Below are 26,685 nucleotides of genomic sequence, written 5' to 3' on the forward strand. Positions count from 1 at the left end.
TTTATAAACTTCCCCATTACCAACAGAGCACACACTGTACACACACACACACACACACACACTCACACACACTCTCTCTCTCTCTCACACACACACACACACCATCAAGTAACCGTTGTTTTTTTGTTTGTTTTTTTGTTTTTATAATACACACCATCCTATTAACATGAGCTGAATAATCCAGATCGTTTGGGTATGAAGTTGTACGGCTGGAGAGAGGTGTCTGAGATAAGAAAACGTGATGCGAATGAAAAACAGAGAAAGGAACAGTCTTGAATCCAGCCCCAAGTACACTGTAGCTTGTAAGATGTTAGCACTTAAACAAGATTAAACATAGAAAAACAAAACAACCAAAAAACCCTGCCAAACTTAGAGAAAAACCTTCTTAATATTTTTAACTTTTTAAAAAAGATTTTATTTATTTATTTGACAGACAGAGATCACAAGCAGGCAGAGAGACAGGCAGAGAGAGGGGGAGAAGCAGGCCTGATGCGGGGCTCGATCCCAGGACCACGGGATCATGGCCTGAGCCAAAGGCAGAGGCTTTAACCCACTGAGCCAACCAGGGGCCCCTCATTAAATTTCTTGGTCTTTTACCTTGAACCTTAGTAAAGTGTTACATGGCCTCAGTGTTTCTAAATTTCATAAAAGTATCCATTTCTCTGCCTATTCTGTTTCCTTAAGTTACAAGCATTGCATTTATTTTTATTTTTACTTTAAAAATTACTTATTATTTTTAATTTATTTTTAAAAATTATTTTAAATTTTTAATTATTTTTTAAAAGAGTTTTTTAAAAAGATTTTATTTATTTATTTGACAAAGATCACAGGTAGGCGAGAGGCAGGCAGAGAGAGGATGAAGCAGGCTCCCCGCTGAGCAGAGAGCCCGACGCGGGGCTCGATCCCAGGACCCTGGGATCATGACCTGAGCTGTAGGCAGAGGCCTCAACCCACTGAGCCACCCAGGCGCCCCTAAAAGATTTTTTAAGTAATCCCCACACCCAACGTAGGACTTGAACTCGTGACTCTGAGATCAAGATTCACATAGTTCCACCAACTGAGACAGCTGGGAGCCCCTTTAGTTTTTAACTTATGTAAATTACATAACACATGCTGGTTGTAAAAAATTTCTTGCAATCTGTAAGTAAAACAGGTATATTCTGTGACCCCCTCCAATTACACTTTCCTTTCTAAAGGTAGCTACTTTACCAATTTCGTTGTATTCTTTTCTATAAAGTTATACACATTTGTGAGCAAAGATCTGTGATGTGATTTATAAACAATTTTTTTCAAGAGCCATCAGTATAGTTTCTTGCCTTAGCATAACCGTCAGCTGCCCCAAAACATGTTGATATCACTTGTTATTACTTGTCTCATTTACTTTTCCGTACACAGATACAACTTTTCAACAATGTAGTCAATTCCCCAACTTTTATGTCGTTCTTCAAAAACATCAACCTTCTCAAGGCAATGAATGTTGCATAATGAGCCTGTAACAAGAAGAAAGGGAAACAAGCAAAATGGTTAATGAAGAAGGCATTAGAGGGGCACTTGAGTGGCTCATTTGATTGAACATCTCATTCTTGACCTTGGCTCAGGTCACGATCACAGGGTGGTGGGATAGAGCCGCCTGTCGGGCTCCGCACTCAGCATGGAGTCTACTTGTTCCTCTTCCTCTGTTCTTCTCCCTGCTTGCACTCACTCTCTCTCAAATAAATACAAAAAATCTTTAAAAAAAAAAAAAAAAAAAAAAGAATGTGGGTTGCCTGGGTGGCTCAGTGGGTTAAGCCTCTGCCTTCAGCTCGGGTCATGAAGTCATGATCCCAGGGTCCTGGGATCAAGCCCTGCATTGGGCTCTCTGCTCAGAGGGAAGCCTGCTTCTCCCTCTCCCACTCCCCTTGCTTGTGTTCCCTCTCTCGCTGTCAAATAAATAAATAAATAATCTTAAAAAAAAAAAAAAAAGAATGCAATTGGGGTTCTTCTAAAAACTCATCAAATCATTTTATAAAAGTAGTGTTACTGAAGATTTTTCTTTTCTTTTTTAAAAGTTTTATTTAAGTGAATCTCTACACCCAATGTAAGGCTTGAACTCATGACCCTGAGATCAAGGATCAGATACTCTTCCAACGGAGTCAGCCACATGCCCCTCTTTTTTTTTTTTTTTCTTAAGAACTTATTTTTTAAGGTTTTATTTATTTGACAGAGACAGTGAGCAAGAGAGAGAGAGAACAGTGAGTGGGGGATGAGGGAGAAGCAGGCTCCCCGCTGAGCAGGCAGGACCCTGGGATCAGGACCTGAGCCAAAGGCTTAATCAACTGAGCCACCCAGGTGCCCCCCCTTTGTTTTTAATGAAAATGGGGAAACGCTAAAGGCAAACGGACCTCTGTATTGCTATTACCACTTAGAACTCCTAAGACCCGAATGAAACACTCATTCTGTCTGGAAGAATTCAAATGCCTCTCACACAAAAGCACAACCGCTTAGCTAAAAAGGCGTATGACAGAGATGGGTCCCTTTTCTGGGATAAAATATTCTTCAGTAAAAGGGTTTCTGACTTCCAGATTTTATAGACTTCCAGAGACGAATTGGTGGTAATAGCTCAAATGGCTAATTGTTGACTTTATTTAAAATAGAAATAACTTACCAAATAGTTTTTTGACTTCAGCATCCGGAACGTAAAATGGTGGACCTAGGTAAAAGAGAAAGCACGTGAAGACGAATTTTTGCAGATCTAATTCTAGAGAGAAATTCTCAGAGCCCACTGCTCAGCTGATTTCCAGGATTTAGGTGGAATTATTCCATACTCAGCTTAATTCTTGGGTTGGTAAGGATGTGACCAATTCCTCTGCTACTGCCTTTGCATGTGTCATACCGAAGAAGTAGACGGGCTTACCCAGGGGAAGCCAGTGTTGGATGCCCATCTCCAACTTACGTGACATGGCTGGGCCAGCCATGGCACTTGGGATCTTTTTAAATTTTTTTCCTTTCTCAAGTTTTTAAAAATTTTTTAAAGACTTTATTTATTTATCTGACAGAGAGAGAGAGATCACCAGTAGGCAGAGAGGCAGGCATAAGGAGAGGGAAGCAGGCTCCCTGCTGAGCAGAGAGCCCGATGCGGGGCTTGAACCCAGGACCCTGAGATCATGACCTGAGCCAAAGGCAGAGGCTTAACTCACTGAGCCACCCAGGTGCCCCCTTTCTCAAGTTTTTATTTAAATTCCAGTTAGTAAATATGCAGAGTAATATTCAGGTGTAGAATTTAGTGATTCATCATTTCCGTATAACACCCAGTGCTCATCGCAAGTGCCTTACTTAATAGCCATCACTCATCCCACCAGCATTGCCTCACCCCCCGCCCCCCCACCCCACTTCCCCTCTGGTAACCCTCAGTTTGTTCTCACACTTAAAAGTCTGTTTCCTGGTTTCTCTCTCTCTCTCTCTCTCTTTTTTTTTTTTTTTTTTTGCCCCATATGTTCATCTGTTTTGTTTCTTAAATTCCACATATGAGTGAAATCATATGGTATTTATCCTTTAACTTATTTTGCTTAACATTGTATCTCTAGCTCCATGAACACTGTTGCACATGGCAAGATTTCACTTTTTTATGGTTGAGTAATATACCATCCTATATCTACATACCACATTTTCTTTATCCATTTATCACTCGATGAACATTTGGGACTTGGGTTCTTTCCAGAGTTTGGCTGTTGTACATAATGCTGCAACAAACATCGGGGTGCATGTATCCCTTTGAATCGGTATTTTTGTGATCTTTGGGTAAATACTGAATAGTACAGTTGCTGGGTTGTAGGGCAGTTTTATTTTTAACTTTTTTGGGCACCTCCATACTGTTTTCCAGAGTGGCGAGTCTGCATTCCCTCCAACGGTGCACGAGGGCTCCCCTTTCTCTGCATCTTCGCCGACACCTGTCATTTGATGTGTTGTTAATTTTGGCCATTTTGACAGGCATGTGAAGTGATATTTCATCTTGGTTTTTATTTGTATTCCCCTGATTCAGAGTGATGTTGAGCATCTTTTCCTGTGTCTGTTGACCATCTCTATGTCTTCTTTGGAAAAATGTCTATTCATGTCTTCTGCCCTTTCCTTAACAGGATTATTTAATTTGGGGGGTGTTTAGTTTTATAAGTTCTTTGTAGATTTTGGATACTAACCCTTTATCAGCTGTGTCATTTGCTAGTATCTTCTCCCATTCCAAAGGTTGCCTTTTAGTTTTGTTGATGTTTTTCCTTTGCTGTGTAGAAGCTTTTTATCTTGCTGAAGCGCCAATAGTTCGTTTTTGCTTTTGTTTCCCTTAAGAGACGCATGTAGTAAGAAGTTGCTACGGTCAATGTCTAAGAAGTTACTGTCTGTGTTCTCTTTTAGGATTTTTATGGTTTCAGGTCTCACATATAGATCGTTTATCCATTTTGAATTTATTTTTGTGTATAGAAAGTGGTCCAGTTTCATTCTTTTGCATGCTGCTGTCTAGTTTTAGGGACTTGGGAATTTTAAAATCAGAATGAAGTTCATTAACAAATTCCTTGGCATTTCCTTCATCTTCTGGAGTATTGTTTTCCGGTGACTCCTACACTCAATCACTCTCTACATATCCCTCCCACTTTGCTGCAGGCCATTTACTTTAAAGAAAATTTAGCTTCTGCTCCTTTCAAGAGCTATTCTGAATTCCAGCCCCAGACAGAGCCTGTTGTGTTTTCTGCCCACAAGCCCTGCCTTAAGCTTCCTGTTCAGGAACGGAATTTAAATCAGATTAGCAGGGCTGAGGTCTGTCTCCATTAATTTCTATTTCCATCTGATTGTTCCAGACTTAATTATGGACACTAGGGCTCATCTTTTAATGAGCTTTTAAGATCTGATTTACTCAAACAGAAAAAAAAAAAAAAAAAAAAAAAAACCCGAGCCTATGTAATTATTTATAAAAAGCCGCACTTTAAAAAAAATTTAAAAACTGTTAAAAAATCAAAAAGGTGATTTTTACAATAAAAGTCTATGTATTTGGTTTTCACTTCTTCCTGGAAATAAAAGATCAGTCAGGGCAAAGGTTAAGCCTACAACATTGAAACCCATCAAAAGGAATCCAGAAGAAAACCTCACTTTGATGAGTTCAAAACAACGATCATTATTAAAGAACACAATAAATTGTAAAATTTCAGCAGTAAAAAGCCATAATAGTGCGGGGATTTTTCTGCACACCTCCTATCGCCGTACATCCATGTCTCACCCGTTGTCCTAGAGGCGGCGTGTGTGTGTGCGTGTGTTTGCGGGCGTGCACCTAACACGTCCCCCACAGCGGGGATGAAACATACAGGCTATATTCAAGCCGGGCAAACAGTCTCTCTTCCTCCTACTCCAGAGTTCATGAGACCTCGCTTTTATATTAGGGCCATCCATTTCTCCCTGTCTTGTATAGTCTGAGCTGGGAACCGTAAACGAAACGGAAGACAAGAAAAATGTGTATCAAGTGGGAAGAGGGAAAAAAGGTTTATAGCTTCCATTTACCCAAACCAGACTTTTCTTCCTGGGTAAAAAAAAGCAGTATTCTTCCTGTGATCTACATTGGGAGCCAGTAGTGCTATCCGTGTCATAGAATTAAATCAGGAAATAAGGGAACATCTTAGAAAAAGAAAAACAAAAGAAACTTTACCTGCGTATTTAGTGGGATCATAAGAAAGAATAGCCAAGAGGTAGTGAAACCCTTTTCTCGTTAGGGACAGCACGACATCCACATAGCTGAAAAGAACACAACAGGGTAAGGGGTTACATTTCTCCATAAAGGCAAAGCCTGCTGGGGGTGAGAGGCAGGGAGGGAAACCAGGTTCATGGCCCCCTGCATGACTGAGTTTCATTCTCGTAACAAGTCCCTGAAGTCAATTCGCATCCTAAATGTCAGAAAGAGTCAGCAAATTCCATCACCTGCCTTTGCTGGGCAAGAGTAAAGACAGGACTCAAACTGGGGTGGGCTTCCAGAGCCCATCAGACTGGAAGATGTCACCTATAGCCAAGCAGAGACTCCTTCCAGCCTGATGCGGGTCTCTGGACACACACACACAGTACTAAAGCTCTGGGACAGGGCATCCTGGACCAGGCTGGGGACCAGTCACCCCAGCGTTGCTGGAACCAAGATGCCTGAGTTCTAGCCTCAGAGCCCGATTTGGGAGGTCTGCTGTAGGGCCTGGGATGCTGCAGCTTCACAGTATCCTGGGGGGCTGGTTATTGGTTATTGATAACAATATCCAGGGGCATGTGTGAGAAGTACAAAACACAACCCCTTTCCTCTATCGCGTTGGAGAGGGACAAAACTAATAAACGGGGCCGCCTGGTGGCTCAGTGGGTTAAGTTTCCGACTCTTCTTTTCGGCTCAGGTCATGATCTCAGGGTCCTGAGCTCGAGCCCCCGTCTGGCCCCAGGCTTAGTGGGGAGTCTGCTTGGGATTCTCTCTCTTTCCTTCTGCCCTCCCCATAAATAGATAAATTAAAAAAAAAAAAAAAAAAAGACAGACAAAAAATTCAAGGGAGTATGAAATAAAAGCCCAGCAAATACCACGTAAACCCTGGGTGCTATTGGCTCAGTCCTTTGTGTAGGTGTCCTGGGTGCACATGATGCCACGTCCTGGCCAGGTCTGATGGGTTCAGAACGGGGGCACTGCCTGGGACAGGGCCCATCAGCACAGTGACCAGGAGCAGGACCTGGGCCCAGGATAGAATGTGGAGTTGGGCCAGTCTGATGACTGTGCTGGGAAACAGAACCGAGAGCCCCAGGAAGGCGGTGCTGGTTAGCTGTCGTCACTGTGCTGGAGCTGGAGCTGGAGCTCTGTGCTGGTTGGCCCTGGGGGTTGCAAGAAGTCAGACATGTGGGAGCACAGGTGGAGGAGGTGGGGAAGCCGAATGGCCAGGGCAGGAGGATGGAGGAGACGGGCACAGGGAGGCAGAGATGCCGTGAGGGACAGGCAGACAGAGACGGACAGCCTGCCCAGCTCTGAGGGAAGCGCCTTGGTTCCAGGCACTCGGATTTCTGCTGGGCTTGGATGAAGCGTGACCCCTGCCCCAGGCTCCGTGAGAAACTGGGGACGGAGGGGCTTACATGGGGGCTAGGAGTGTGGGCTTCACCAGATGCCAGGGCTCGAAGCCCAGCCTTTCCACTTAGCGGCTACATGAGCTTGTCACATTCTTAACCTCTGCGGGCCTCAGTTTCCTCATCTGTAAAATGGGGCTGAGACTAGGAACTGACTCACAGGTTGTGGTGCCTATTTGATGAGTTTACACACATGAGGTGCTTAGAACGTTGCCTGGTGTGAGGTAAGCACCCAGGTTAGTTTTTGTTATTCTCTTTAGCTGACTCCCCCAGTTAGGGCTGGCTCGAGGGGGTCACACATCCTTCCAAGAGAAAGTGCTGGACCAAAGTAAACTTTTGAACAAAAAACCCTGGGGCGTCTGGGTGGCTCAGTCAGTTAAGTGTCTGAGGTCGGTCATAATCGGTCACAATCTCAGGGTCCCACATCGGGCTCCCTGCTTAGCGGGGAGCCTGCCTCTCCCTCTGCCTCTGCCCCTCCCCCATGCTCATGAGTGGGCTTGCTCTGTCTCTCAGTAAATAAATAAAATCTTTAAAAGTAAAACCTTAACTTTCTGATTGTTGGTCTTAAGAAGAAGGAAGACGTGGGGCACTGGGGTAGCTCAGTCTGTTAAGCACATGACTCTAGGTCTCACTTAGGTCATGATCTCAGGATCAGGAGACTGAGCCCTGTGTTGGTTTCCCCCCTCAGTTCTGCTTGAGGCTCTCTCTCTCTCCCTATGCCCCCCCCACCTGCTCACACTCTGTCTCTCTCAAAATGAAAAAATAAGTTTTTTTAAAAAAAAAGGAGGAGGAAGTGCCATTCCCATGAAGGTGATCAGTCAGACTGGTTTGGCCGGGTTTCCTGGGACTGACACACTTCCTTCCCTCTGGGACTGACACACTTCCTTCCCTCTGGAATGCAGACTTTCTCAACCATTTTCCAAAAAATTCAGAAAAATGAGGGAGGTTTGCCCCAGCGATTTATGTCAAGCCAGAGAGCTGAAGGGCCCAGCAGCAAACAGCTCAGGACTTGCCTGCGTGCCGTCAAAGCAGGTATTAACGACAGGAATGAGATGCAGTTCGAACATGCGAAGTACCAGGACGAAAATAAAGAAACGTATTTTTCTGCTGGCTTGACAGAAGCTGTTATTCTGGTAATGAAGGCCAACGTGTTCTCAGGTGTGCTTGGGGCTGTGCTCACACACACACACACACACACACACACACACAGGGCTGGGCTTCGAGAAAAGAGGAGGAACCCTGGAGGACACAGAGACTGTGACTAAGCTAGAACTGAACGCCTTAAACAAGACTTCTAGATGGGTCTCACGACTCGCTTTATGTCTAGGACAGAGGAGGTGGTCGTGGCTGGTAGGAAACCGTGGATTTCCTTTGCTCTGAGTCTAGTCGTCTTTCGTTCATTTATTTGACAAGTGTTTGTTTAGCTCCTACTATGTGCGAGACATAGACGGTGCCAGCTGAGGGGGGGAATTAGACAGTGTGCCTGGTCTGCCCTTCGAGTGAGCTCTGTGACTTCCAATTTGCTCCCCTCCCTGTGGATTTGAGCCCACAAATCAAAGCCCCTGCAAGGACTAATTAAAGATAAGGATAAACGTCGTCAGGGAAAGGGAAACACCAACAAGGGTAGACATCCAGCAGATGTGGGCTCAGTGGACATACGTGGTGTTTTATGGAAACAAAGCCGCTGCACGGGATACCGTGAGTTGCCAAAGCACATGGACGTCACACAAGAAATGCAAAGCAGATGTTGAAATGTGATGTGGATGTCCAGGTGAAGACCAGAGCTGGAAATAGAACAAGGAGAAAGGCAGGTACCAGGCACGATTTGTTCCATCATTTCCCTAACATGGGCACAGTGTGTATTTAGAATATGGCAGGAACTTAGTACATGTTTGTTGAATGACTGAATGAAAGTAACAGAATTGAAGGGCTCAGGAAAGAAGCAAGGGTAAGGGACAGGCAGACACAAGCAAACGTTGAGGATGGTCCCTTAGGGAATGATGGCCTCTAGGCGTGTGAGGAAGGGGAAGCTTCAGAAGGAGGAGAAAGAGGAGGAGTGGCGACAGAAAAAGGAACACAGGAGTGTGAATTATCACTGAAGGAAAATATATATTAAGAAAATGTGTGCGGCTCTTGGGTAGCTCAGTGAGTTAAGTGTCTGACTCTTGAGCTCAGCTCAGGTCCTGATATCAAGGTTGTGAGTTCAAGCCCTGCATTGGGCTTCAGGCTGGGTGTGGAGCCTACTTAAAAAAAGAAAAAAAGAAAAAAAAAGAGGAAAGAAAAAATATGGCATGAGGGGCACATGGCTGGCGGGCTCCATCAGTAGAGCAGGGGACCCTTGATCTTGGGGCTGTGAGTTCAAGCCCCACATTGGGGTGGAGATTACTTAAAATCTTTAAGGAAAAAAAAGAAAATGTGGCATGGTCTTCTTAAGATTAGGTTTGGCAATCGGCTTGACTCATGAAATAATTAATTTTTAAGAAATAAAAATTTCATTTCACTGACGTGGATGCAAGCCTTTGGACATGTGTTAAGAGATGGCCTCCATCCCACGATATAATCCATCATTTATATGCTCTCTCCAAGTAAGTACGTGAGTGATATTTGGATTGGAAAGTACCTAGGAGTGGCCATGTTTTACTCCGTATGCTTTCTCATGTTTCACTTTTATTTTCTCATAAGAGTAAGTGTGGTAAGAATGGTCAAACACGTCAGTAACCAAAGCTCTGACATAACGGCAGCTAATACTCAGACAGCTATGGAGAATAGCCAGGCACTTTCCACATCCGTCCTCCCCTTTAATCACCACAACTTCCGCAGGGAGAATAAGGCAGGATGGTGAGTGCGGGCTTCGACCAAACTCCCCGGGTCTGAGTCTGGATTTTGTTGCGTGCCAGCTGCCTGACTTCAGTCAAGCAACCTGATCTCTTTGACCATAACTCACGCCCCTTGCTGGGCTCCACGCTCCATCCTTCCCCATCTGTAAAATGGGAACAACGGGGCATATGTCCCACAGGGTTGTTTGGTCGATTGAAGCTGTTGATAGAGTGTTTCAAGCAATGCCTGTCACATGGCAAGTGCCCCAGACAGGTGCCAGGTGAGGTCAGTGGAAGGGGGGGGGATAGGGGAGGGGGAGCCCTATTAGCAGACACTCCACCATCTTGCAGAGGAGTCAACAGAGAACTTGAGTACTTGGATCAAGGCAACACAGCTTGGAAGGGACAGAGCCACAAGCCTGTACCAACTCCCCATGGCCACAGCCAAATCCTATCTTTTTTACACAAAGATGGTACTTAATTTAGGTCTTCTAATTCCAGATACAAGAAGCTGTTTCAAACTAGTGGAAGTCTTAACTGATTTTCTGGAGCTCACGAAAAGTACAGCACGTCAAATGAAGAAGGCCCAAAAGGGAAAGCCAGCGTCATTAAAGAAACCAAATTACTAACCGCTCACGATCGCCTGGGTTCACAGCAACTAATGCTCCTCTATCCCAGATCCGGTCAAATTTGTCAATATTGGCTCTAGCAGGAAGAAAAAGAAACAGAAATACATCTTACATAAGAAAAAAACCGAGTCTCGAACAAGCAGCACAGCGTCCCTAGCGGCGCGTGTTGGTATTGCACCAGCTGTCAAGGGATCCGGATCTCTGGCTGCTTTCCCCGCTTCTGCAGGGATGCGTGAATGTGGGTGTGAGGAGCTCCTTCCAGCTTTAGGAGCTGGTGGCAGTAGCCTCCCCCTTCTGCTCTGACTTGGGAGCGCAGAGGAGAGCTACAGGGCAATCTGTGACAACCCACTCCCAGACTCCCGAGGAAGCACCAGGGCCTTTCAGGAGGTAAGACCACCTTCTACACTTCGAAAGTCCTTTCTGTAACCGATCAGGTGTGAAGCGAAGACACTGTCTTGCTCTTCCTTCCTTCCCCCGCCCAGCCTGGAGTCATAACAATGTTCTCCATATTTTGGAAGCTATCCAAGGACGAAGCTATCAAGTGTGCAGACATGGTAGGCTGTGGTCCGAAGAAGTACAGGCCGGAGACTCCCATCCGTGCTACCCCGACTGGGCGAGGGTCAGCAAAAGCCCCCCCTTCCCCCAGCACTGCCTGGTGAACACTCAGGGCATTCAAAGTACAGACGTAGGATTCAGTCCTACCTGGGAAGATCAAAAAGGTTGCAACAGTACAATGAAATGTTCCCTTTAGAGTTCTGTAATGAAAGTCAAGGGAAAAAAAAAGCTGTTTAGTTAGGAGCTACCTGGGTGGTTAAGGAAAGATAAGAGGGGAAAGGCACAGCAAAGGTGGTGGGGAGAGAATATGGAAACATGAAGAATACAATTGTAGCAAGGAATTTTTTTTAATGGGAAATAAAATAAGACCTTACTATAAATAATTTTTATAAACAGCGCTGTTTTTTTTTTTACTTTCGTTGCGTTTGTTTGGTTAGTTGGGGTTTTGGTTTTTTGTTTTTTGCTTTTGGCCTGTCTGAGGTTCTTTGGGATCCACTCAAAGAGAAAAATCATAGAGAGGTTAACCCTGAAGATGAGTTAGCAATTATTTGGGGGGCTTGTTCTGTTTTAGCGATATTGACTTTAGCAGAGTCCTGATGTTTTGACACTGTTAAAGGTAAACAAACGAGTTAACCAATGACCAGGCAGGCTGATAGAGGAAAGTCAGATACTTTGAAAGGCATTTTTGCAAAGTACAGTTGTGTGGACTCCTGGCTTTTCTCTTTCATTCATCAGCTAGTGGGCGTTTATTGCCTGAGCCCCTGGTGGACAGAACCACCCTGGGTTCTAGGAAGGGGGTGCGGATCTGACACGGGCTCTGCCCACAGTGAGGACAGCCTAGTAAAGCAGAGAGGTGTGGGCAGGAGATGCATTAAGGACCGGATGGCCTGGGCTGTTCTGGTTGTGTGCCCGGGGAACTTGGGGACTCAGAAGATGGAGCGGGGAGCTGCCCGGGGAGCGTCTGCTAACATTACGGGGGGGGGGGGGGTGCTGGGAGTGCAGTCCAGGGGCATAAAGGGACATGGATTCAGCTGGGTCCAGGGGATGTGAGAAGCCTGGGGGCTGGGGGCTGGGTGAAGGACAAGGAAGGAGATGTCAGGACATGCACGTGTTGGATCATATTCTGAACTGAGGCACCAACAGTGGTTTACAAGTTGAAGCAGGGTCTCTGAAGGCCAGTCTGGAAGCACTGTGGTGGTCCACCCAGGGGGGCGGGCGAGGTGGCAGAGAGCACAGCCCGTGAGTCTCAACTCTGGGGAGCTTTAAACAGCATTGATGCTGAGTCCCACTCCTAGTGATTCTGATTTAATGGGCCTGGGGTGAGCCCTAGGACCAAGAGTTTTGTAAGAGCCACAGGAGGCCTTTGCACACGTGCTGAGAACCACTGCTCCTGGACTGGTGTCTTTGGACTGAGTTAACTCCAGGGATGATTTGAGAACAGGGTGGAAGGAAGCTGTACAATAAAGTACTATTAAGCCTCCTACTGACCTGCAATTAGTTTCAATATTTAGAAAACAGAGTACCTTGTGAGAGATTGAATGTACCAACGGACGATGGCCAGACCCTGTCGGACTAGAGAGCTTGGACCGACTGCAGCAGCCAGCCTGGGAAGCCAAGCCACAGTCTCTGCTCGATGACGTGTCCGTGACTGTCAGCTTCCCTAAATTTCATCACCTTTCTCTCTTCCAACCGAGGATTAACCAGAGAAAGCCAAATACAGTCCCCAAACCAATCCCACAGGATGCCCCCTCTCTTTAGCTTATGTCTGCCTCCCTGGTGTCCGCAGCCTCCAAATGGCCTCCCTGTGGTTTCCAGCACGAAGCTCTCCCACCCCCTGCCTGCCTCTGAGCTTTTTCAGAAGCTGGCCCCTCCAAGAAAACCAAAAACCAAAAAACTAAAAAAAACCCAAAAAACGGCCTTGCTTGTTCTCATTTGAGTGGTCTTTAATTCCCACATTCTTACCCCAAGCAGGCAAAGCATTCCTCTGGCTCGTTGTGATCACAGGATGAAGACAACTCCCAGACCGATCACTTCCAGCCCAAACGCCACCCACGGCCCCCCAGACAGAAAGCCATTTGCCACCTACACCTTCGCCATTCCATAGTTCTCTTAAACTCATCCATTTTCTTTTTAAGTGATTTCTGTGCCTAGCATGGGGCTCGAACTCACAATCTAGAGATGTAGAGTTTCGTGCTGTAGCCACTGAGCCAGCCAGGGGTCCCAAACTCATCATCCTGAGAACACAACTCATTTTCTCTTCCCCTTCAGCTTGTTTCTCTTTTATTCTCCGCGGTCCATTCCAGGCATCTGGGCTGGAGATGCAAACTCAGCTCCCCCTTCATCCCCAGTCAGTTAATCCGAAATCCTGCCCATTTGACATTCTAAACATTGCTTTGATCTGCCTGTCCCTCTATATGCCCTATGGCCCTCCGAGAGCAAGCCTCCGAGAGCTGTTCCCCGGACCTCTGCTCACAGCTTCCCATCTGGTCTCTCTTCCTTGAGGCTGCAAGGATGGTTCATCTCAAAAGAAAAATCCAGCCGAGTCACGCTCCTCCTTAAAATCTTTACCGCTCAGAATGAAGGACCAGCCTCCCAGGGGATCTAAGACCATGCCCGGCGGCTCCTCGTTGCTCCCATTTTGCCCTGTGTCTTTACGCTTAGCTCTGTGTATGACAAAGAGCTTTCCTCTGTGTTTTTCTTCTCTCCTAAGTGAAGAGATTCTTTAGGGCATGGATTGTGTTTTTATCTCTTCAGTGTCTTACGCAGGGTGTGGCACAAGACATTCTCAGAAATGCCTCTTTATAAATTTAAAAAATCAAACAAACGCAAACCAAAACATGAGTATAGACGGACTTTGATATCAGCTGTTGTATACATCTGTGCGCGTCTGGCGATTACCTATCTTTTTCAGCCCTAGCTCCTTAAACTCTGTAATGTCCCGGTGAATCCGTGTGGGAAAGGGGAGTCATGTGACACTTGTCTAATAATCCATGCTAAGAAAAACCTTTCTTATGGGGATATGGAAATCAGTATTTACCAAAAACAAGACAAACCTTGAAAACTTTGGCTCCAGGAATTTCCGTGATGGGTTCTTCTGAGTAAGAAAGATTCTGCTCTGTAAAAAATTCCCGTATCCCAAGTTCACTGATTTCCACACCTACGACACTGTGTCCTAGGTCTGCAAACCTGCATGAAATATATTTACACTTACATTTTTATTCCAAATACAGTACTAAATAAAAGGGTATATCCCTATAAACATCCATTTCCCTTAACTTTAAGGGATTTGTATGAATTTGGGGTCATAGGGTTTCACAGAACTTGTAGAGAAGTGGATCTATTTATTCTGAAACTTACTAGTACATGGAATTCTGAGAAACTGACATATGACTTCAGGAAAAAATTAAAAATTTGGAAAACTAATACGTTAAAATGTTGATCTTCTTACAAATGGGTTTGATTAGAAGAGTTTCTAATTTAAAAGCATCCTATGGGATTTTTTAAAAAGACTTTTGTTTATTTGAGAAAGAGCACAAACTGGGGGAGAGGCAAAGGGAGAGGGGGAAGCAGGCTCCTGTTTGAGCAGGGAGCCTGACATGGGGTGTGGTCCCAGGACTCTGAGATCATGACCTGAGCCGAAGGCAGGCGCCCAACCGACTGAGCCACCCAGGCTCCCTGTATCCTGTGGATTAGAAATGCTTTTCAGTTTCTCTAAATCAGCCCTGCCCTTCAAAACTCTCTGTGCTGATAGAGGTGTCTGCACCTGTACCATCCAATCCAGCAGCCAACCACATTGGCTAGTGGCACTGGAAATGTGGCTATTGTGATTTAATTTATTGGTTTTTTGGTTTTTCGGGTTTTGTTTTTTTTTTAGATTCTATTTATTTATTTGACAGAGAGAGAACACAAGTAGGCAGAGAGACAGACAGAGGGGGGGGTAAGCAGGCTCCCCGCTGAGCAGGGAGCCCGATATGGGGCTCAATCCCAGGACCCTGAGATCATGACCTGAGCCAAAGGCAAAGGCTTAACCCACTGAGCCACCCAGGAGCCCCTAGTTTATTGTTTTATTTATTTTTTTAAAAGACTTTATTTGAGAGTGCGCATATATGCCAAGAGCGGGGGGTCGGGGAGAAAGAGCCGAGGGAGAAGGAGAATCTCAAGCAGGCTCTGGGCTCAGTGGGGCTCCATCTCTCGACCCCGAGATCATGACCTGAACCAAAATTCAGAGTCAGAGGCTCAATGAACTGAGCCACCCAGGTACCCCCAGTGTGACTTAGTTTAAACTGAAATAGCTACATGAGGCTAGTAGCAGCCATGCTGGAGAATAGGGCTCTAGGACATTAGCATCCATTTTTACAATCTTACAATTTCTATTTACCGACAATAAACGCTATCCAGAAATTTATCTAACTGCCATTTGCAAATAACTTGTGTTTTTCTGGTAAGCTTTATAATTACAGAAGCCACAGTTGTGGGATCGTGGACTCCAGAGGAAATAGTGTTAGCGACACAGCACTGATTTTTGTCAAATTAAACACAGTCAGTTCTGCTATAATGCAACATAAGCATCCCTAAAAATCACTATGTTATGCAAAATCAAGCCATAAAAATCAAAAGGTTTATGGAGAAAAGGGAGGGTGGAGCACAACATTGAAAAACTCTGTCACAGAGGAATATTACTCAGCCATAAAAAAGAATGAAATCTTGCCATGTGTGACAACAGGAATGGACCTAGAGGGCATTACGCTCTATGAAGTAAGTTAAACGGAGAAAGACAGATACTGTATGGTCTCACTTGTGTGTGGAATCTAACAAAAGAAAAAACCCAACCAAGCTCATGGATCCAGAGAACAGACTGGTGGTTGCCGGAGGTGGGCGTCGGGGGTGGTCAAAACAAGCGAAGGGGGGTCAAAATTCCCAGTTATGAAATAAATAAGCCCCATGGGGATGTAATGCCCTGCTTGGTGACTACAGTTAATAATATCTGAAAGTTGCTAAGGGAGTAGATCTTAAAGTCCGCATCACAAGAAAAAAAAGTTCTGTAAGTACAGATTTACAAATACCAAATCATTACCTTATACACCTGAAACTAACACAATGTTATATGTCAATTATGCTTTAATTTAATTTTTAAAAAATATTTATTTATTTGACAGAGAGATCACACGTAGGCAGAGATGCAGGCAGAGAGAGGGCAGGGAGCAGGCTTCCTGCTGAACAGAGAGCCTGATGCTGGGCTCGATCTCAGGACCCTGAGATCATGACCTGAGTTGAAGCCAGAGGCTTAACCCTCTGAGTTACCCAGGCGCCCCTAATTTAAAATTTTCTTAAAAAGCTGTTACCCATTTGCCATCACTTGTCTCTGTGAATTAGGATTTTCTCAAAAATATACAGTTATACTTTAGAAATGACCTGAATAAATAATGCATAAGGGAAAAAAAAAACCCAAAAACCCTGCCAGTGCCACATTAAAAAGAGGAAAGACAGGGGTCACCTGGCTGGCTCGGTTGGTAGAGCATATGACTCTTGATCTCTGGGTTGAGTTCAAGCCCCATGTTGGGAGATTACTTTTAAAATAAAATCTTAAAAAAAGAGAGAGAGCTCCAGAAACCTAACAGAAATGGTGGTAGGGTATTTTAACCATGTTAAATGGTTACAAAATATATTAAATGGTTACAAATATATATAAATACCCCAGAGTGTTGGCAGGGCTGCAGCTTGTTAGTTACAGTGCACTGTAGGGGGTAGGGGGGATATTACTGGGACATTCGGTGGCTGGGAGGGGCTCACAGCACACAGATCAGCCTAGGTGTCCAGGAGCTGCTGGAGGAGTGTACCGGGGAGTGTCCTGTCCCTTCACACTAGACTGCATTCATCTGCGTGTGGTTTTCTGCTCCTACCTCAAGCTTCTTGCACACAAAATGACACATAAGCGAATGTGAAATTCACATCATGCTCAAGTTGTTCCCTGACTTATCAATGCAGTCGGACTGAAGTTAGCATTTTCAAAACAAGAGGTAGAGGGGAACTGATTGTACCTCTTGCCCACACAAGGCTATCACTTTTTAACAAGGTCAGAGCATAAACTGTTTACAGTTCTAAAATAGACACATTAATAACTTGCCTAAATTTGTAAGTTAACATACAGGGAATATCTTTTAATGTCTTATTTTATTATTTACTTATTTATTAAATAATTGAGGTTTTTATTTTGTTAAGTAGGCTCTACGCCCAATGTGCGGCTCGAACTTATGACCGTGAGATCGAGGGCTGCATGCTTTTCCAGCTCAGTTAGCCAAATGCCTCCACTTGAGGACAATTTAGTATTTTTTAATTCTCCATACGAAGTTACCCAGACTGGCTGTGAGGATTTTTTTTTTTTTTTTGAGATTTTATTTATTTATGTGAGAGAGAGAGAGAGCACAAGCAGGGGAGCAGCAGAGGGAGTGGGAAAAGCAGGCTGGCTCCCTGCTCAGCGGAGAGCCCTATGTGGAGCTCAATCCCAAGACCCTGGGATCAGGACCTCAGCAGAAGGCAGACACTTAACTGCCTGAGCCACATAGGCACCCTGGCTGTGAGGATTTTTATTTACATTTGAAGATAAAGGCAGAGCCCATTAGAGACTGACATAGGCTGAATTATGTTGGACTACTTTGTCCTAAGGAACAAAAAAAAATTAAAACCCTAAAAAAACTAAAAACAACAACAACAACAAAAACCCCAAAAAACCTGGGGTGCCTGGGTGGCTCAGTGGGTTAAAGCCTCTGCCTTCAGCTCAGGTCATGATCTCAGGGTCCTGGGATCGAGCCCCGCATCTGGCCCTCTGCTCAGCAGGGAGCCTGCTTCCTCCTCTCTCTCTGCCTGCCTCTCTGCCTACTTGTGATCTCTGCCTGTCAAATAAATAAATAAAATCTTAAAAAAAAAAAAAAAGAAAAGAAAAAAAACCTAAGGAAAGATGTTAAACATTTTATTTTAATGCTGTTGGGCCTCATCTCATAGATAACTATGAGATTACATCTGTTACATTGACAGACCATAAGACACAAATTAGATACATAAATGAAAAAACCCTCTGATACAAAAGCTTACCTACCATTGTAATGGCTTAGTTCTGGTGTTTTTGTTACAAATGACTTTAGATCCCAAGAACATTTCCACACCTGTCGACACATTTCGACAAGCACATTTGATTGTCTGTTTTATCATTCCATTTCCTAATCTTGTCTCTAAACCTCTGCTAGCCCTCCATTGTTAACACTTCACAACAGAACAGTAAGGCAATCTGTTTATAGAGTTAATGTTTTTCCTGCAAGTAGTTTTCAAAGAACTCTTCTAGTCCAGTGAATCAGGGAGGCGTAAGTCTAGTGATATAGTTTAAATATTAATTTCGTGGCCGCACCAGAATCTGAGGCCACCATGGCCGTGTCCCAAACGCTCAGCTACGAGTGGAGCACGTGGGTGGGCTGCCTGTAAGAAGGCCACATCTGCCCTGGAAAACCAGCTCCAAACGCATTCGGGTTTCTCTGGGGCAGCCACCTACATTTATATAGCAAACAGAGCATTTCTAAGTTACTAGATTTTTCATATACTAATCTCTTTTATAAATACTTTGAAATGTTCTTTCCTGCCTAATGGCCAAAATTCTCAACATTCAAGCTTATAAATTAGTGGTACATCTTGGTATGTACAATAGCATCTATGCAGGGTACCTGGGTGGTTCAGCCGGCTAAGCATCTGCCTTCGGCTCAGGTCATGATCTCAGGGTCCTGGGATTGAGCCCTGCATGGGGCTCTCTGCTCAGCGGGGAGCCTGCTTCTCCCTCTGACCCTCCCCCTTCTCACATGCTCTCTTAAATAAATAAATAAAATCTTTTAAAAATTTAAAAAAAAAAAATAGGGTCCATGCATTTTCACTGCAGCAGAGTTCCGTATAGAAAATGATTGCCGGGTTTGTGACTTCAGGGTAATCTGTAGTAATGGTGGCTTACTAAAGCTAATTCTCTTCACAGAGAATTACTCACAAGAATTACTTTCCTCATCACTGGTTTTATAAAAATGATTCTTGAAAATAATTGCCTATGCACTCGTAGTGGGAAGGAAGAGCTACATTGAACCATGAATTCATACGTTGTCTTGCCAAAGAGTTATAATTCATTTTGAATTTTTCTGCTCACCTCCATTAAAAATATCTAAAATTAACTCAGCCAAGTTTCTAAACGACCTACAAAAATGAAACTGTATACAAAGATGTTGCAGATATAAGAGAGAAAGCTGGTCCTCTGTACCCCCTGAAACCCCACCATTGGTTGCAAACTATATATTTTTTTCCCTTAGAAACCCAATACAGAAAGACAAGACCACACCAGTGGTTTGTGTTGTGTCTTACTGTTTGAGAATATTATCTCTATGAACCCATCAGTGATAGTGTATTGAACATAAAGAATTCCTGAGCATGGGATTTCTAAACCTACATCCTATTAAATATTCACCCAACACATTTGCCATCAAGAAAAGAAAGTGTATGAATGCTTATTTGCTCTTACCATTTCATCTCAACCGCTTTTCCACAAAGAGGAAAAAATACTCTCAGTCCGTTCCCGCCCTTAAGGAAAGTATCCAAATGCTTCTTTAATAGCCTGGGGAGGAAAAAAATATATTTTTTGTTTTCATTAGCCCAGTGCATGGAGGAAAGGACTGTACTCGGATGACGTCAAGTACTCATCATAAATCATCTCCCTGAATATTCCCCACAACTTTACAGAGTAGAAAACATTATTCTTCTCTCCAGTTTATATATGAAGGAAGAGGGAGGTTAAGCGACTCACTTAGTCCCGTAGCTAGTGAGTAGGGAATCTGAGTTGACCCTGGGGCTTTCCTGATTAGTAACCTGAAGTTGTTTTTTCTTGACGTTTTGGAAATTCTTTAATTTTCTGAAAGTGTATATGTGAGAGAGACAGAGAGAAAGAGAGATGGGGAGCATCTGGACTCAGCGGATTTTTCAACACCTGTTATATGGGAAGCTCTGTAAACAGGTGCCAGGGTCTCAGACCATGAAGCCCTTAGAAGTTTAACTCTAGTTAATTCCCTCCGTAGAGACGTGGCTCTTCTAAGGTCACCCACATGACAAAGATAACCCATAGGATGGCTCTGGGGAGATGCCCAGCTGCCCCTCAGTGTGCAGGTGTGATGATGATGACAATGACGATGATGATGTCATCCCCTGGAAAGTCATAGCAGTTGCCTTGAACAAGCCTGACTGCTTTACCTAGTGCTGGCCCAGATATACCGCTACTGTCCGGAGCCTTGTACTACCGATCCATTGTTCAGCATCCTAGCTCTCGTAATCACCTCTCTCAGCTTCTCCTCTGCCACCACACAGATAACACTTTGCATCTGAACACATACTGTCAGCAAGCAAAGTCAGGACACCACCACTTTTCATGGGGCACCTGGGTTGCTCTGTTGATGAAACGTCTGCCTTTGGCTCAGGTCATGGTCCCAGGGTCCTGGGATCGAGCCCTGCATCAGGTCCCCTGCTCAGCGGGGAGTCTGCTTCTCCCTCTCCCTCTGGCCCTCCCCACTCATGCTCACTCCCTCTCTCTGTCAAAAAAAAAAAGAAAGAAAGAAAGAAAAAAGAACAAAAAAAGAACACCACTCTTCAGTATAAAGAGATATATACATAAATGCAGGCTTCCGCTGTATATATAAATATGCATGACCAATACCCAGATGCTACAGGGCCCTAAAAGAAAGATGTATTTCATAAATCTGAGATGCCTGCACATGGAAGTCACACTTTTATTTATACACCCTGGGAAGAGAGAAGATTGCCCATCAACCTGTGATGCTGCAGAGACGATGAAACGTGAAAAACTAAACACGTGCTTCGTAAAAGTCGTCCAGTAACAGGTCCCTATATTACTATTTCTATTTCCAAAGTCAGTTTCTTTCTTTTTTTTTTTAAATATTTTATTTATTTATTTGACAGACAGAGATCACAAGTAGGCAGAGAGGCAGGCAGAGAGAGAGGGGGAGGCAGGCTCCCCGCCAAACAGAAAGCTCGATGTGGGGCTCGATCCCAGGACCCTGAGATCATGACCCGAGCTGCAGGCAGAGGCTTTAACCCACTGAGTCACCCACAGGCGCCCCGCCAAAGTCAGTTTCTAATAAAGCATTTCTCTGTCATAAACTGAACATTTCTTACTTATGCCCTTGCTCCTGATGGAATCCAATTTTGCGGCTCACCCACTTTTCTTGCCATTCTTCCAGAGTCAATACTCGATCTCTCTGTACCTCTGGGTCAGGGTACTCTTTAACATCAAGGAAAGTTCTTGTACCCTCCATGGTTCCGGAGACGCCTTGCCTTCCAAGCAGAGAGCTCCAACACCTGTACCGAGAATATTCGGATCGCTGTCATTCAAGGGCATGGCAATTCTATTGATGAATGAAATACAAACCTATTGTCCTTAGCAGTCTGGCTTTTAAAATTATTTCCACATCCAAAGAAAAGCCATCTGAAAAATTACTTTTCAGTGAGTCTGATGGTAGAGGCACACCTCCTATTACATATTAGGAAGGATCTCTAAATAAATAGAATTATATCTTAATGTTAGGGTCCTTAGGACTTAAGTTTTTTAAAAGGAGAGGAGAAAAAAAATGGAAAAAAGAAAGAAAGAAAGAGAGAGAGAGGCAGGCCACACTTTATAATTTTTGTAAGCTTAGGATTTTCTCTAGCATCTCACTCTTTAGTTTTTAACATTTCATTTCAAGCTGACTTATTTTTTAGCCATTGTAATGCATATAACTGAAAGAGATTCAGAGTTGTGAAAATAGCAGCCCCCATTCGAATGAGAAAGGCAACCATCTTGAACTCTCTTAGCTGAGTCTAGAAATCTAACTCTGTATCTCAGAATAGAATGCTTATTTTCTATCTTCTTGATTTTTCATTTCTAGATAACATGGAGAAATGATACCCATTTCGCTCTCCTTCAACTTCCCAACACACATGCCGCCTTCTCATTTTCCCCAGCCTTTCAACATAGGCACAGCCTATTTATTTTCAAAGTTTATTTATTTACTTATTTAAGTAAGCTCTCCAACCAACATGGGGCTCAAACTCCCAACCCCAAGATCAAGAGTCTCGTGCTCCTCTGACTACAGTCTATTTTTGATTAAATATTTGGGGTACACATGACTATGACCAGGTAAATACTATTCACAGCTAAAGCACATAGTATTCTATGATTACTTTTCTTTTTGTGCACAACTTTTTATTCTGTAGTTAACAACTGCCTTGCTTTTTCCTTCATAAAATTCCTGTGTACTTGTTACCAATTCAGGTCCAAGTTCCACCAGTTACCCCAATAACCCTATCAATACTCTCAATCTCTTTGATATCAGATATTCTACCAAATCACCCTCTTGGAGGAGACTTTCCAGAGACTTCTGACCTGGGTGCTTTCCACACTCAGTGCATAGCTAGCATTCTCTCTCTCAATCATCACCCTAAAGATTTCTTTATCTTTCGATGAATCTCCTGATTCTTCTATCCTACGTTTTCCTCTTTTTTTTTTTTTTTTAAACTGTCCTTGCACTGGCGAAACATGACCTCCAACAGCTTTCTGAGAAAAAAGGAAAAAAGGCTTTTGTGACTTTGCATATCTTCATACTATTCTCAATCCTTGATGTGTAGTTTTGCTGGGTATAGAATTCTCCATTAGAAATCATTTTTTTCTCATAATTTCGAAAAAGTCATTCCATTGTCTTCTAGCTTCCAGAGATGTTTCTTAAGTTCAAAGCATTCTGATATAGTCTATGAGGCCAATATGCTTTTCTCTCTCGCAAGGCTTTTCTTTGCCCCTTCTTTTTCCAATTTCATAATTCTATGCTTTCTTTTTTGTTTTCTGTTTTCCACCATTTTCCTGAGTTCTTTGAATCTGGAAGGTCATATGCCTCAATGCTAGAAAAAAATCTCGAATTATTTAGATGATTTATGTCCCTCTTTTGTTTCTATTTCTTTCTGGGACCTCTTTTATTCTGGCAGTAGAACCTCATGACGTAGTATTACAAATTTCTCATATTTTTTTCTATTTTCCAGCTCTTCATCTTGTTGCTCTATTTTCTCAGAGACCACCTTAATTTTTATCTTACTATCTTTCTATTAATTTTTAAATAAAATTTCTTTTGATTTGCCTTTTCTTTCCCGCCATTAAGTCTTTCATTTTCAAGAGCATATATATATATATATTTTTAAAGATTTTGTTTATTTATTTATTTGACAGAGATCACAAGTAGGCAGAGAGGCAGGCAGAGAGAGAGAGAAGAGGAAGCAGGCTCCCCGCAGAGCAGAGAGCCCGCTGCAGGGCTTGATCCCAGGACCCTGGGATCATGACCTGCGCTGAAGGCAGAGGCTTTAACCCACTGAGCCACCCAGGCACCCTAAGAACATATTTTTTTGTTTCTGATGTTCTTTTTATATTATTTTCTTATTTCATATATAGAATGGATATATTTTCTCTTTTCTACATATACTGGTGCTTACAAGTCACTTTTCCTGTTAATTTGTCTTCTGTCTTTCCAACTACTGACTTTCCTCAAATGCCCAGAAATTATTATTATCCGCTCCTATTTAAGAGTAGTACTGAAAAGCTGATTAGATGTTTAAGTATGTGGGTGGGCTCACTGACTATAAGCTTCATTGTAAGGATAAGAGTGGATTTTGTGTGGAAACCCAGATGTCGTTGTTGTTATTATTATTATTATTGACGGGTCAGACTTTCCATAGATGGCTCTCCCAACCACTATTGTAAGGATCAAGTCTTAGGGCCACATGAGGAAAGGACAGAAGTGAGAGAGGGTCCCAACATTCAGTTTATCTGTGTTCAACTAGTCTCCATTTTCAGTATGGTACTCGAATCCCCAGCTATCTATTTGTCTCTCTCCTGTCCAGAGTCCTTACCTTCTGCAGGGGATAAAGCCTGCCCCCAAACTCTGCTGGTGCCACAAGAGACAGGCAGTTACCTTGTTGTGGGAAGTTGGGAAAAGGATCTGGGAATTTAGCCTTTTCTGAAGCAGAATTTCAAGCAATGTTTCTAGTTTCAATCATACCCTTCTACGTCCTGGAGGAAACTCTTCTAATTCCTGAGCATTTGGGGATTCTATAATGCAAACAGGGATGTTTATTGGCTGTTCCCATTGCTAGTTTAGAATTTAGCTTTCTTCAAAATCCTTTCTTCAAAATCCTTTTCCACTTGTCCATGTGCTTTCTAGATTTCAAAATTTTATTGCATTTATCTTCTCATCTGTTCTCTCTACCCTAGTGGTTTATGCTTTAAGAAACGTTGTTGTTCTAGTGGGGTTTCAAGAGGGTGTGAAAATAAATATGTGGGTTTGATGTCCTATCCAACCATTTGCATTTTCAAATAATTTTCTCATAGTTTCTTTTTTGCATGGGGAAATGCACACAAAGGAACTGAGGGGAAAAAAGGACACCTAAACATAACTGCAAATCTATCTGAAGGTATGAGGAAAATGTCTGTCCTTTCAATGGGAACTCTGTAATACTAAGGACAATATAACTTGATTAATTCTAACATTCCCTTTGAATCAGTGAAACTAATTTGGTTTAGATTATACTAGCATGCTATTATAGGCAGATCTAATTTAATGATTTATCAGAGAATCGCACACATCACCTACAAGCAGGCATTTCAGGAAAAGTTCCCTTTACTGCAAAATTTGGTTCCAGGGGGCTTAGGAGTTAAGGTGAAGCCCCCCTCCCCCCACACACACACTTTGGGAACATAAATTCTCTTCTCTGAAAATATTTGTCAATAAATGCTTTTGCAAGGTCCTGTGGATGTCAGGAGGTGACTCTCAGTTATCTGACAGGTCAGAGCCAAGTCTCTGATTATATTGAGCAGGGAAAAGCGAAAGAATTAGTTTTCCCATCTACATCTTCAGCCAAAGACTTTGGAACCTGAGCTCAAGGATTCATAAAGCATTTCTCTACTTAAAACAAAAGGGAAGCATAATTTCAACACAGAGCCAGGGCAATCTGAAATTAGACAATTCTATCCCTTTCACACCAACTAGAAATATAAGTTAACATCATGTACATAACTTAACCACTTCTTAGCGGTTCTAATAGCATCTCAATGTGTACTTGCCCGCGTGCTTTTTGAGAGAAAGATAAAGCTTCTTTCTATAAAAAGCTAAAGGTGCAAGTTATAAGAATCAGGAAAGGCGAAGTTTACAGCTGTTCCTACCCATACACGGAAGGAGCATCCTCTTTCGATGGACTCTCAAGTCTGGTTTCCTCTCTCACTTTTTCAAAAAAAAAAAAAAAATGTTTCTGCTTTAGATTTATTTTTAAATGTTGTCAAATTGAATAATAACTTCTTTAAAGTGCGCATTCTGAGTACGGCTCAGTGAATTTTTAGATATGCATACACGTGCCTAACAACCTTGGAGCAAGACGGAATATTCACAGCATCCCGGTTCCCACTTCCCCACCCCTGCCCCCAAGAGCATCACTCACTATTTAGCAAGTACTTCTCTTATCTTAAAAACCACTAATGGAGAACGATGCTTTCGGGGGAGCACTTTAAATCATGAACTCAGAAAGGTCATTCATTGCTCGACCTTGTTATTCCCAGATCCCATTCTGCTTCCTGAACCCCATTTCAGGGCGCGGATTGCCGGGCTGCCCCCGCTCATCAGGACGCCCCAGTCCGGAATCCGATCCCAGGCTCGCACCTAGGAAGTCGTACCAACTCTCCCGCGCCCTCTCTGCGCCCCGGGAAGCCTACCTCGCGCGCCGCCAGCAGCCTGCAGCTGGTTCCGGAGCCGCCGCGGGCCCCCAAGGGTCGGGCCCGCGCGCCCCGCCCCCGCCCCGCCCTCGGGCCCGCCCCCTCCTCCCGCACAGACCCCGCCCCCCGCCCCAGGCGCCCCGGCTTGCGCAGCGGCGGAAATGGCCAGGGCGGGGCGAGCGCCGCGGCGGAGGCGAAGGCGGGGACCCTACTCCTCCCTGGTCCCGCCGGCTCCTCCCACCCCGGGTCACGCCGTGACAGGGGCGGAAGCGGCGGCGGCGGCGGCGGCGGCCGAGCGGCGGCTGCGGCTCGCGGCGCGGATCCTGCTGTCCTGTGCGCGCGGCGCGCGGCTCCGGAGGGGCGCCGGCAGCCCCGGGCGGCGCGCAGCGTCTCGCCCGCGTTCCCAGGTGCGGGGCACGCGGCTCCGGGGGCGGGCGCGGGGGCGGCGGCGGATTTCGGGTGACAGCTCCGCACAAAGCGGCTTGGCTGGGGTGCAGGCTGCCCTTCTCCGTCTGTGCGGCGCCCCTCGGCCGGGTGGGAGGTGCAGCGGTGCACCGGGGGCTGCCCCCGCCCTCCCCGGAGCAGATGGGGGGTGCGGGGTCTGAGGGAGGAGGGGGGATTCCTGGGCTGGCGTGCGGCGGCCACGGGGTTCCCCGACCCGGCGCGGGGTCTGAGGGTCTCCCTGCGCGCCCCTCCAGTGCCTCCTTTCTGTGCAGCGGCGCCCTCTCGTCCCGTCTCCGCGCACCTCTCCGGCGCGAAGGTGAGCCCCGGAGGCTTTTGCTTCTCC

The 26,685-nt window shown here is 44.5% G+C and overlaps 2 protein-coding genes across 4 annotated transcripts in view; one reads left to right on the plus strand and one right to left on the minus strand.

Annotated features, from left to right (window-relative positions):
• Positions 1-796: 796 nt before the first annotated feature.
• TPMT (thiopurine S-methyltransferase) lies at positions 797-26,662 on the minus strand. 3 transcript variants are annotated; one of them, XM_059179438.1, is made up of 10 exons: positions 26,644-26,662; positions 25,356-25,413; positions 21,293-21,475; positions 19,632-19,724; positions 14,143-14,275; positions 11,237-11,289; positions 10,536-10,610; positions 5,663-5,748; positions 2,645-2,689; positions 797-1,490 (listed from the first exon to the last, which is right to left on the minus strand). In XM_059179438.1, exons 3-10 carry the CDS (start codon positions 21,430-21,432, stop codon positions 1,378-1,380), a joined length of 738 nt encoding a protein of 245 aa, XP_059035421.1. In that variant the 5' UTR covers positions 21,433-21,475; positions 25,356-25,413; positions 26,644-26,662; the 3' UTR covers positions 797-1,377. The 3 variants fall into 3 exon arrangements, with proteins under 3 accessions (XP_059035421.1, XP_059035418.1, XP_059035420.1); XM_059179435.1 differs by lacking the exon at positions 26,644-26,662 and adding an exon at positions 25,899-25,974; XM_059179437.1 differs by lacking the exons at positions 25,356-25,413; positions 26,644-26,662 and adding an exon at positions 25,899-25,980.
• The window catches only part of KDM1B (lysine demethylase 1B), a 60,410-nt gene continuing 59,916 nt past the window's right edge, over positions 26,192-26,685 (plus strand). The window contains exon 1 of the mRNA XM_059179430.1: positions 26,192-26,305. The gene's annotated coding sequence lies outside the window, so the exon portion shown is untranslated. The remainder of the gene's footprint in view (positions 26,306-26,685) is intronic.

This window comes from Mustela lutreola, chromosome 6, assembly GCF_030435805.1.
Source record: "Mustela lutreola isolate mMusLut2 chromosome 6, mMusLut2.pri, whole genome shotgun sequence".
NCBI classification, from domain to species: domain Eukaryota; kingdom Metazoa; phylum Chordata; class Mammalia; order Carnivora; family Mustelidae; genus Mustela; species Mustela lutreola.